This window comes from Vitis riparia, chromosome 18 (assembly GCF_004353265.1).
Source record: "Vitis riparia cultivar Riparia Gloire de Montpellier isolate 1030 chromosome 18, EGFV_Vit.rip_1.0, whole genome shotgun sequence".
In the NCBI taxonomy this organism is placed as follows: domain Eukaryota; kingdom Viridiplantae; phylum Streptophyta; class Magnoliopsida; order Vitales; family Vitaceae; genus Vitis; species Vitis riparia.
The window spans coordinates 822,785-834,875 of record NC_048448.1 but is presented as its reverse complement, the minus strand read 5'-3'; the positions used below and the strand labels follow the sequence as shown (position 1 = coordinate 834,875).

General features: G+C 36.0%; 2 protein-coding genes across 2 annotated transcripts; one reads left to right on the top strand and one right to left on the bottom strand.

The window, feature by feature from the left end:
• The first annotated feature begins 2,283 nt into the window (after positions 1 to 2,283).
• LOC117906476 (glycosyltransferase family 92 protein RCOM_0530710) lies at positions 2,284 to 4,295 on the top strand. Its single transcript, XM_034819495.1, has one exon. It carries the CDS (start codon positions 2,421 to 2,423, stop codon positions 4,116 to 4,118), a length of 1,698 nt encoding a protein of 565 aa, XP_034675386.1. The 5' UTR covers positions 2,284 to 2,420; the 3' UTR covers positions 4,119 to 4,295.
• A 428-nt stretch (positions 4,296 to 4,723) lies between these two features.
• LOC117907048 lies at positions 4,724 to 10,833 on the bottom strand. The gene is made up of 9 exons (XM_034820401.1): positions 9,913 to 10,833; positions 9,268 to 9,304; positions 9,097 to 9,175; positions 8,953 to 8,998; positions 8,769 to 8,867; positions 6,970 to 7,038; positions 6,534 to 6,882; positions 6,258 to 6,409; positions 4,724 to 5,862 (listed from the first exon to the last, which is right to left on the bottom strand). The coding sequence occupies exons 1-9, from the start codon at positions 10,351 to 10,353 to the stop codon at positions 5,050 to 5,052; spliced, it is 2,085 nt and encodes a 694-aa protein (XP_034676292.1). The 5' UTR covers positions 10,354 to 10,833; the 3' UTR covers positions 4,724 to 5,049.
• Between the last annotated feature and the right edge of the window lie 1,258 nt (positions 10,834 to 12,091).

The window sequence follows — 12,091 nt, the reverse complement described above, 5'->3', positions numbered from 1 at the left end:
ACTTGTGAGTTAACTTTTGGAACAATTAAAGGATAAAATGCACTTTACTCTTTATGATATAAAACCTATATAAAGTTGAAGGATGTTGCCTTTGTGTGCAACCCAAGCAGTACCTTGCTGCTCATGGCAAATTTGTATCCCCTTTTGTGTGCAACTCCCCCTTCTTCGTCTTCTTCTTCCTTTTTCCTTTTTTTTTTTTTTTTTCATACAAGGAAGCAACACTTACAATTTGCCGTAATAATAAATTAACAGCTTTCTCATAAATGATTTCATGCCTCAATCACTTCTCAAATTGTTGTGATTAAAATTGATAACCTAATTTTTATTTTTATTTTTATTTTTGTTTTTGTTTTCTCCATTATCTCAGTTTTACCTCGTATCTTCTAATATCCATGATTTTTTTTTTAATTAATCTTCTTAATTTTATTTCTTCTAAATTTTTATTTTTATGAGTACTTTGTTTTTCTTTTAGAGTTTTTTTTTAATTCAATATTTTTAGAATATTTTATCTAATAAATACTTTTTATTAAATAAATATTTTTTAATTATTAATATGACATGAGATTATAAGAAACACATATCTTAAAATTTGTATAGTTTGAATTAGTAGAATTTGAGAGAAGTACTCGGAAAAAAATTTAAGTAATAGATTGTACCTGTTATAAAAAGAAATATTTGATTAAAAATAATGAAATAATTCTCAATTTGTGGATTTAACCATTTATATATATATATATATTAAAAGTAATCAATTTTTAACATAAATATATTTTATCATTTCAAATATTTAGATATAAGTTTTTTAATAAAAATTATTTTACAAGAAAATAATGACGGTATTTTTTTAGCTTTTTTTTTTTAATTCAATATTTTTAGAATATTTTATCCAATAAATACTTTTTATTAAATAAATATTTTTAATCACTAATATGACACGAGATTATGAGAAACACATATCTTAAATTTGGTATAGTTTGAATTAGTAGAATTTGAGAGAAATACTCGGAAAAAAATCTAAGTAATAGATTGTACATATTATAAAAAGAAATATTTGATTAAAAATGATGAAATAATTATCAATTTGTGGATTTAACCATTTATATATATATTTTTTTTAAAGTAATCAATTTTTAACATAAATACATTTTACCATTTCAAATATTTACATATAAGTTTTCAAATAAAAAATATTTTTACAAGAAAATAACAACGGTATTTTTGTAAAAAAAAAATACAAAAAAATAAAATAAAATAAAAGATTAACTTTTCAAAAATTGGGTTTTTAGCTTTTACTTATCATTTTAATCAAATAACCCTATAAGAAAATGCAAGGAAATATTATAAATTTATCCTTTTATAAAAAATTAACATTTCTTAGTAAATTAAAAAAAAAAAAAAAAGGAAAAACAATGAAGAGGAGGTAATGTAGATAAATGGTGAATTTTGAGCATAAATAAATATTTTTGGTATTTTAATTTATATTAAAAATTTCAATTTTCTTATTTTATTTTTATTTTCATATTTTATAATTGGTTTTATGTAGACATAAATCAATATTTTCTTGTCATTTTAATTTATTTTTTAACTTTAATTTTATTTTTCCTATAAATTGCATTTCCTATAATGAATTTTAATTCTGAATTTCTCACTTATTTAAAAAATATTTTATTGGAGACATTAAAAAATTTCTAAATTTTTAGGGAGTGGTAAAATAATCCATTTTGTCCATTAAAATTCAGGAAAAGTTCGGTAACGAATTTGACTATTTGAGGTTAATTTGGATGACTAATAAAATTTCCATCACTTAAATAGAAAAAGTAAAACTCTCTCCCCAACTTATTTCTATTATTATTATGATCTGTTACATAAGAATTCAAAATTTCTGAAATTTGGCTTGTAAAGATAAAAGAAAAAACTTACTATTATTATTATTATCTAGGATGGTTACTTTAAACGGGAAGAACGGCGTCGTTTCAGCACGCAATTTTTCGTTGCCAACGTATATCAGGCAAAAGGGGTCCCCTGAGGTTTTGCCACGCGGAGGCGACAATTTCGTTTCTAAAATTTATGGACTGAGTAAATCCAGGGGAAAAAAGTCAAGCTGTGCCAAATAAACGGAGATGGAAAGACGACGAACTAAAGAGTCAAGACAAGACGAAGCCGCCTCCCAAAACGCTGCGTTTTGATGACTGTTTGTTGTTATTTTTTCGAAATATGGGTACATATGAGATGACTGATGAGGAGCAGAAGCAGGGCAGGGATGACTCGCCTTCAGTGAATATTCGCTGTAACAGCATCAACATTCCTCAACAACCGTAACGACTCTTATACAGAAATTACAATAAATTCTCCCGTCCTCCTCTCGTTTCTTCATATTTCATAAAAATCAGGGGGTTTTCTTATCTTTCTCAGTTTCCAAAATGGCCTTCAGATTTCGTATCGACCTTTGCTTCGCCTTCGTTTCGATCCTTGTTCTTGCTGAATGCTATTTGCATCTGTATCGTAACGTGAGAGACTCCGGCGAGGATCTCCTGCAGCGCAGACTTAGTCTCAGGGCTCGTTGGGACGAAATGAGTCGGCCCCATTACGCAGTGAGGGAAGAACTTGTTCGCCCCAGCCGCCATGTTTCGTCCCTTAGAGACTCGATCACTCCCACCACAGAGTCCGTCCTCTTCCCTGACTGGGAGGTTCTGATTATTGTTTCTCCGGAGGGTGAGGTCTCGTCGGAGTCTGGCGAGGATTATCAATGCGTTTTCCACAACAACGCGACGTCTCCGGCGAGACCCGCTTGGGTTTTTCCGTTCACGAAGAGGAGGACGTTCAAGTGCGTCATTCCGAGGAGAATCCGCCGCTTCCGACCGTACTTTCAGCCCGCGCTGACGAGGGCGGCGCCGGCGAAGCAGAGGGAGATTCATTCATTTACGCGGGAGCTCTTCCGGTGGACTTTTCTTGCTTACGAGTCTTTATCCACCCAAAACGACGTCGTTCTCTTCGTGAAGGGCGTGAACAATCGCCAAGGAGTCAACCGATCACCGTCGCAACTCAGATGCGTGTTCGGCAACGACGCCACAATTGCCGTCAGAACCGCCGTCACCACCTCCTCCCAAGAGGTGTTCCGCTGCCGCCACCCTGACTTAAGGGCGTTACCTCACGGAGAAATCGAAAACGAAAGAATCAAAATCTCCCTAGAAATTTCTGACGAAAACCGGGTCGTCCCCTCCGTGGCGTACTACACCCCCATGCGCACAGTAGCCACCCTGGAGCCAAAATCCCAACTGTGCGCATCCACCATGATCTATAACGCAGCTAAGTTCTTGAAAGAGTGGGTGGTGTACCACTCCAGAATCGGAGTCGAAAAATTCATACTGTACGACAATGGCAGCGACGACGAGCTCCAGACAATCGTAGAAGAGCTGAATCAAGATGGTTTCAACGTGAAAACGGTGCTGTGGCCATGGCCTAAAACCCAAGAAGCTGGGTTCTCACATAGTGCAATCTACGCCAAAGACACCTGCAAATGGATGATGTACGTTGACGTCGATGAGTTTGTATTTTCTCCAACGTGGCTCAATTCCTCAACCCCATCGACCAAAATGCTATTTTCTCTCTTGCCAAACAAACCCACTTCCAATGTGGGGCAAATTTTGATCCGTTGCAACGAGTTCGGGCCATCGAACCAGCACTCCCACCCCGTTCATGGAGTAACACAAGGATACACATGCCGGAGACGGGCTGAACAGCGGCACAAATCAGTGGTTTTGCTGGAAGCAGTTGATTCATCATTGGTTAATGCAGTTCACCATTTTGGGTTGAAGGAGGGTTTCAATGGGAAGAGGTTGAGCTTGAGTCAAGGGGTGGTGAATCACTACAAGTACCAGGCATGGAGTGAGTTTAAGGCCAAGTTTAGAAGAAGGGTGTCTGCGTATGTTGTGGATTGGACAGACGAAGCGAACCCAACGTCTAAGGATAGGGCACCAGGGTTAGGGTTTTTGCCCATTGAGCCTAAAGGGTGGGCCAGCAAGTTCTGTGAAGTGAATGATGAGAGGTTGAAGATGGTGACTCAGAGATGGTTTGCGATCCCTTGGACGTCAGAGAACAAAATGGCTTGGGAGAAATGAGGCCGGAGAGGCACCCTGGCCCATTTTTTGTCATTTTTTTTTTCCCACTCGTGTTTTGTATAGAGGTGGATTGGTATACAAGAAAAGTAGGCGGCAATAACTAATAACTAATACACGAAATAGGGAGGGAAAATTTAATTTTTCTATCTTCTTATTTTCCTTTTCATTTTCATTTATTTTATGCACCATCATTTTTTCTATAATTTCCTTTTTAATTTACAAGACATGGTGATTGGGCATGGAAAATGATGGTGGTCAACGGGCATTTTTTATTTTATGTTTTTTTGAGATGGGATGACGAATACGACCTTTTAACTTCTACTCACTGACAAATGCCATCCCCCACAAGAGAGATGCCAAATGGTTTCGATTTTGTTATTTTGTATAGCAATCATGATTAAAAGGGGTTTGGATAAACCTAAATATCTCCTCATAGAAACTTGTGGAATGGAACAGGTCATTCCAAAAGCGGATAAAAGGTAACTTTCATAAAAAATAATAATAATAATAAAATCGTCTCATTTCCTTCTGTTGGATTATATGATGATCAGTCATGTGTAAGCTAGACTGGTTAGAAAATAAGATAAAAAGGGGCTACACCACACTAAACGATATTAAAATTATTCTTTTTTCTTCTGTGTTCATTTCCCAATGGGAAGGAGTTAAAATTATCTTCACTAAATCAGGGATGCAAGTGTTACAAATATAGATTTTTCTTGGTTTTTAACTTCTAACCAAAAAAATTTGAATACGTTAATAGTCTCTGTACAAAACCTTCCCTTCCCTTCCATTGCCTTCCTTTCCCAAAACCCTTGATGGGCAAGGCACTGCTCAAAGCTTAGAGATCACTGGGCTTATTGTTGTTCTTATCCCAAGGGGCTGCAAAACCCTTCCATTGAATCAGAAAACTAGAAAAATAACCATTCCATCGTCACAGCTGCAAGGCTAAATCTGGCTGTTGTGATGAAGCAATGGGCGTGGTGCTGGAGCTGGGTGAGCCTGGTGCCTGGAATCTGACATTGAGGTCGGGTGGAATCCGTTGTGGTAATCCCTGCCATGACGCCTTCCCACCGATCAGCACCTCGGGTGGTGTGTGCACTTTCATGAGAGACCCTGGTTCAGCTAAATTTCTGGAACGGGGTGTATTAGAAGAAACTGGTGATTCGGGCCGGTCCGAAGCAAAATAGTTAGCCTGCATTGGATGGATGGGAATAGAGCTGCTATTGGAGACCATGCCAAGCTTTTGAGATGGCATTGATTCAGTACTGGAATTCCCTGCTAGCATGGCCAGTCTGGCCATTCCCATTTGGGATGAAGGATTGAACCCAAACCCACCACTGAAACCATTCAAACCAGGGTGAATTCCAAGCGTTTGGTGAATTTCAGGAGGAGCAGGTCTTGAAGTTAACTCGATTTGGGAATTTAATCCTCTGACAGCTTCCCCTGACTCTTCTTTACAAGGGAGAGACGATCTGTTTGCAACATACAGACTTGAACCAGAAGTAGTAGGTGGGGGCTGTGGATGTGGTGGTGTTGAGTTGTTTGAAGATTTCTGATTCTCACACAACAGAGATGGCCGCTGTGCTAATGCCTCATTTTCTCCCACCCATCCAGGACCAAACTCAACTCCAACAGGCAAAACATTGGCAATTTTCTTGGCAGCAATTTTCCAAACATCTTGCCCAAGATCTGCAGCAAATCGAGCGAGGCTTCTTGCATAACCATGGTCCGAGTGTAGACCTACCTGATCATGGGGGAATAAACAAAGAGTTCCACCTTAGGTTACTAATTGATCAAAATTTTAAGTTCAGCTCCAAAATTGATATTAGACAGGGCATCCTAGGGGCAGATGGATACTCATCATTCAATGGAACCATGTTTATGATATACCATGGACCAAATAACGGTTGTTCGAATTTATTTGACATTTCCTCATGATCATATATTGTAGTACAACACATGCTGTGCTTACCATCACAAAGCAAGAAAGATATTTAGCCCAACAGTTCTTTTGGAAAGCATTGGACAGTCACCGTCCATAGTATAGCATATACATGGTTCCATGAAGCATCACTCAAATTTCAGTTTCTCGCTCAAAGATCTAAAACACAGTATATTAAGTTTCTAGTAAGCACATACCGACATCAGTTGCTTCAATTCTCCATGGAGGGTAGTCAACACTGATGGCTCATGGTTGGAAGCCAATGGATGCTTATAGGTATCACGCCTATTTTCATCTAATTCAAAAGGTTTCTTGCCATGCTTCGTGGAAACTCCCTTCAAAATGGAAGCTGCAAACCAAGGGGAGAATGGCTCAATATTCCTTAGATGCTGGAAAATGAAAATTAAACGGAAGAAGTAGAGATATCCAGTAGAAAGCAACAAAACAGAGCCTATGAAATTTTAATTCCAAACCTGGAAATTCATTATTCCATTCAGACAACCAGCTAGAATAATTGTCACTGTTGCGGGACCCATACTGGGCCTTCACTGATATGTCTGCCGGTCGAAACTTGCATGGAGTAGGTCCTTTCCTTAGATTGTAGGAGTTAGATGAGATGGAATTATCTCCCCCAGTAGCAAGAGTCGCTTCAGAGGATGTCTCAGGTGCAACATGCTCTAAGGGAGAACTTCCAAGAGATTTCTTCAGGTGCTTGGTTGGTGGCCTGCCTCTCCTGACAATTTTGGGTTGTGGCTCGCCATCATCACCTTCTTGCCTCAAATTTGCAAAGTCCCTCTTTGCTAGTTCTTGTATCGTTCGTGCCTAAGAAAACAGTTACAATTTTCAAGAAAATAGGACAAAGATATCCTGAAACAGAAAATGACCAAGTCAATTAAGCCTCTGGCATACCTGTCGAAAGTACACAGTATCTGGTGCATTATACTGCATTGCATTCGAACATATTAAGAAAATATCGCTCTGCATGGATTAAATATTCAAAAGTTCAGAATCCTGTAACATAACATCCAACCATTGTGGGAAAAAAAAACAAAACCTGAGGAGACCAGCAGCAATAGCATAAAATTTTTTGTCATGGTGGTGAATCTTGCAGTTGAAACACAGGAATCCACTTGAAATTTACCCTAAACAATTTTGGTTTCTTTTGTACCACATCAATTATCTTCAACATGCTTTATGACAGATTGAAGGATGTAAATGAAATATTAATTTGTGAACTTCATCTAATTCAATAACAGTTGTAGTGTACACCAATCCTAAGAAATCTGCAATAGTTTGATATTAACCTAAACTCGAGACAGCTTGAATCCCAACTAGTTGGGGTTGGCTATGCAAATCGCTAATTTGGGACAGCTTTGAAAGCCATAATGTCTTTCATTTTTTTTGATAGGTGAAAGCCATAATGTCTTTCATCACCACCTTAATTTGCATTAGCATTGTCAACTTGAGTCAGAACACTTCTATCTGGTGGGTGTGTATTGGTCCTGGTTGCTAGTTAACAAACCATCTCAGAAAACTTTCTTCTCTCTTACCCTCTAATGTTGCTACCCCCAGCCCTTACTGATGCATTAGTTTCTTATCCAACTACAGTAATTTTATTACATGTTTCTCAACAGTAAGCAAAAATTAGCAAATAGTATTAAATGATTGCATTCATTTCTACAATTGCACAAGTTACTTAAATAAAGAGAAACAATGTTCCTCCACACTAGCAGGCTAGAAACAAAAGACTATATCGGCGGCATTCAGGTCATGTTCAATGTAAATCCAAGAATGTCAAATTTCCCCAATATGTATTGACAGCTTTAAGATCATTGAAGCACAGTTCAGGAAAAAAGTTTTCCATTTTTTTGTCATTGTAGTTAATAAAGAAATACTACTTTAGTTACACAGAAAATAAACAAAGAAAGTGAAGCTTCCAGTAGAAGTCTCTTATTGAGATTGAAGCACTCATCAAATGCCTCATCAGAATCATTAAAAGCATAATCTAAAGAAATGAGCTGCAATTTAAATCCAGCATTAGCATCCATCAAACTTATGGTACTCTTTTTGCACTTCACTTTTCTTTATAAAGAAAGTATAGCTTTAGCATGGATTACAGATATGGCACTTTTGCTTGTTCTTTTATTTTTTCAAAATGAAATGTAACTCAGGCACAGATAACACTAATGGAGAAAAAACCATTGAACCCAGGGGAAGTTAGGAATTAGGTTAAGACCCAAATGATCATAAATAATTAGCCATAAAAAGCCATGTATCTGTCTTCTTTCTCGTCTACTTAATTTTTTCCCCTGGCTTTTAGTTTCAAGAAGCACACATGAATGAAATACCATTCAGTATTTCCAACATTCTTGTTTTCCACAACTGTTATTTGTTCCAAAAATAACTTTGACACATTTTAGGGCAACAAAAACTTATGTAACAAGACACCCTGGAGAGAGTTAACAACATACACTCAACAAAATCTATCAAGTTAATTAAAAGAATGAAGCTGGAGGTGGATAACAGCCTAACAGAAAGTGTAGGGTCTTCAGTCATATCCACAACCAAAGTAAAAAACATAGGGCCCATCATGAATTTAAATGCAAAATAAGCAACACCACATCCATTTTAATAGACATAACTGAAACATGCTGACAGAAGCAAAACTATATAAATCCAAAATGCAGGCTACAATTCAGAAAACCAACCTCAAATTGTTCCAAGTTGGAATAAAGTCCCCCATCTAGTTTCTTCCTCACAGTTCCAAAATCCATGGGATGCTCTATGATGTCATGGTAATCGGGAAGCTGTATAATAATAATAAATTCAGTACCAAATCAGAAATGAGTATTAATTATCCCAAATAAATGAGACATTGCACAAAAAGAGCACCTCTTCCGGATCCACTGGCTCCAAGAACACACCATGGGTGTCTTTTCTACACAGCGATTAGAAGAACAAATCAAAAATCAAATCCCAAATGGGAAAATACAAGGAAAAAAAAAAAAGGAAAAACAAGTATCTTAAAACGCGCACTTTTGAAGTCTATCAAGAATGAACACCAACAACTTTTTGTCTGGCAAAGGTGTCGTGGGGCCGGATTCCAACCTCGACCCTGTCCACAAATAAATGGCATTAATAATTAAACTAATGAATGAAAATTTCCAACACATGCTTTTTGAGCAACAACTAAAATTGATTGGGAACCTTGTGGAGTATCAGTCGCTTTCGCAACCTTTTCTTCCTGCAAAATTAATCCAAAACCAGTGGTTAAAATAATAGAAAATTGGAGATATTTTCCAGGATAATTTAAAGGGTCGGTGAGAAGGTTACAGTAAATGGTCACAAGAAGAAGAAGATAATTAAACAGGGACAGACCAAGTACACACAGGCGAGAAAGAAGAGAAAAAAAAAAAAAAAAAACTTACAAATATATTAAAGAAAAGACAAATTTAAACTTTTTCAGATATGATACGAGAGTTTATTATAGCGGAGAAAAAGGTCTGATTGAATAGAAACAGTAATAAAATAGTAGTGAAAAATTCGAATCACAAAAAAAAAAAAAAAAGAAATTTAAACTTGAACAGAATTCAAAAGGAAAATAAATAAATATCCAAAACTTGACCAGTCAAACAAACACATGCACTAATTTCCGAGTTCCGATCCAACGACACCACAGAAACATCAAAAAAACCGCGCGAAATCCCAAATAATTTAAATAAAAACGAGTCCAAAAGAACAAAAAAAAAATAATAATAATAATAAAAATAATTTGCTTTAATTTTTCTAGGCAAAAAGGGAAACGAATAAAGATCTGTAAATTTTTAAGTAAAATATATAGATATTGTTCACCTTTTCGGCAGTGGTCTGGCCAGATCCGTCACCAACGGCATTGATCTTCCGCTTCTTGAGAGACGCCTCGGGATTCTCAACATCCGCATTCGAATTTGAAGCGTACGAAACCGAGTGCAAAGACACGGAATTCGGCAAAGATCCAGGATTTTGCGTATGATTCGGAGACAAGCGGCGAAGGAGCTTAAGCTTCTTCTCTTTGCGCTCGTCATCGTCGTCTCCGACGCCTTCAATCCAGTCTGGAGCCGGCAAAATTTCGTCGACTTTGGCGCCCCGGCGAGTGGATCGACGTGTTGAGTTAGGATTTGGATTAGGAAAATTAGGGTTTTTCAAGTTAGGGTTTTGTGGCTGTTGCTCTTGTTCTATGAGACTGCGTTTTTGGAGATCTAAGAGAGAGGGGCGTCCTTTCTTCTTCTTCTTCATCTCCGCTACTTTTCCCATTCTGACTCCTCTTTCTTTCTCTCCAAACAGGGGCTAATTATTTTTATTTTTTTATTAATTTTGGGATTGGGTTTCACATGTGGTTCGCACGTACCAAAGGGTCACGTGGATTGGGTGGGTGTGACACGTGACCAAGTTTGGATGCTTACGCCATCGTCGGTAATCTGACTTTTGTTTGGCTGTTGAGAAAACGCGTGGGAGAGTAAATGAAAATCTGGGCTTGTTTAAATTGGGCCGGGCTTGATTATGCTAGGTTTAGTCTAATTCAAAAGCCCAAAAGGTTTGGACGGGACTAAGTACTCGGTTACTCCCTGGCTGTCCGATATTTCTCGTCTTCCTTCTTCCCCCTTTTGCTTCTAGTTGTTGTTTTCGATAATAACTAAAGATATTTTTGTCCATTTTTGACGGTGATTTTAAGTGATTATTAAACCTGGTTGGATTAATAAAACAAAATTTTTATATTTTCTAAAAATATAGAATGTACAGAATGTACCATTTGCATTTTATTTTTTATCAATTTCTAAGAATCCTTTTATAATAATTTTATTAAACACTTTTAATATTTGTAATATTGAAAAATTTTATTAAAAGAATTGATTTTGAATATTAAAAAAATTAGAAACACTAATAAATCTAAAATATATTTTTAATTAATTTGAGTATCAACAACATTGGTTTGACCATGATAGCACTCAAAACTACAATTTAAAAATAATTTACAAGCCAATTTTGAGAACATTTACCTACTATTATTTTCATTATTGTTTAAGAACTCAAGATCTGTTTAATAACTATTTTTGAAAATAATTTTATGTTATTCAAAATTTGAAAAAAAAAACCAAAAACAAAAAAACACATTTGACAATAAAAAACTTTGTTCTGTTTTTGTTATTAAGCATATGGAATGGTTAAAAATGAAATAATGAATATAAAAATGATTTTTAAAACATATTTAAAAACAAATTAAAAATATTTGAGGTTACCAAACAGATTTTTGTTTTACAAAACATTAAAGACCAATTTTCAAAAACTGTTTTTAAAAACAATTACCAAACATTAACTTAATTTTAAATAAAATTTTCTTAACCTAATTCTCCATAAAAGCATTATATAATGCATGATGAAACTATATATTGGTTTTCTTAACCTTTGTCCACATGGATACCTAATTAAAAAAAAAAAAATTAAATAACATGGCTCTTAACTGACCCTCAAGTGACTGCAAAAGAACCACTTTAAACGTAAGTTTGAAAGAATGACTAAAGAAGATATTTGTGTTGACACAAGGGCTAATTTGGTCCCAAACTCGAAGTTGTTGACAGGTCATGGTTCACAGTGTGTGTTGTCAGGGGAATTTAATTTTTAGCAGAGCCTGGTTCAATGTGAATATTAAATTTCAAATTAATACTCTAATATAAAACAACCAGCACTTTATCTCTCCCCGTATTCCCTAGTGTTTCAAATTTTCTCTTAGAAGTTAGATGAGGAGCTGAGGCATTATTTGCAGGTCATATAGATATTAGCTATAAATTGTATGCAGGGCAATTCCATTATTGCCCACAAGCCCAACAACTACCAAGATGCTACAACAATACATGATATAAAAACAAAATAATCTATATAAGGAAATTGGATATGGATGGGATTGAATGGATATGTGTTGCTAGTTTTGTGTGTGCGTGGACATAAAGGAAATTGGATATGGATGGGATTGAATGGATATGTGTTGCTAGTTTCT

What these genes read in the sequence shown, in the direction of transcription:
- LOC117906476 (XM_034819495.1), top strand. Translation starts at nt 2,421, where the DNA reads ATGGCCTTCAGATTTCGTATCGACCTTTGCTTCGCCTTCGTTTCGATC.
- LOC117907048 (XM_034820401.1), bottom strand. Translation starts at nt 10,353, where the DNA reads ATGGGAAAAGTAGCGGAGATGAAGAAGAAGAAGAAAGGACGCCCCTCT. An exon ending in CCAACTTGGAACAATTTGAG is followed by an intron (nt 7,039 to 8,768) that starts GTTGGTTTTCTG and finishes TAATCCATGCAG; the next exon opens with AGCGATATTTTCTTAATATG. An exon ending in AATTGAAGCAACTGATGTCG is followed by an intron (nt 5,863 to 6,257) that starts GTATGTGCTTAC and finishes CCCCATGATCAG; the next exon opens with GTAGGTCTACACTCGGACCA.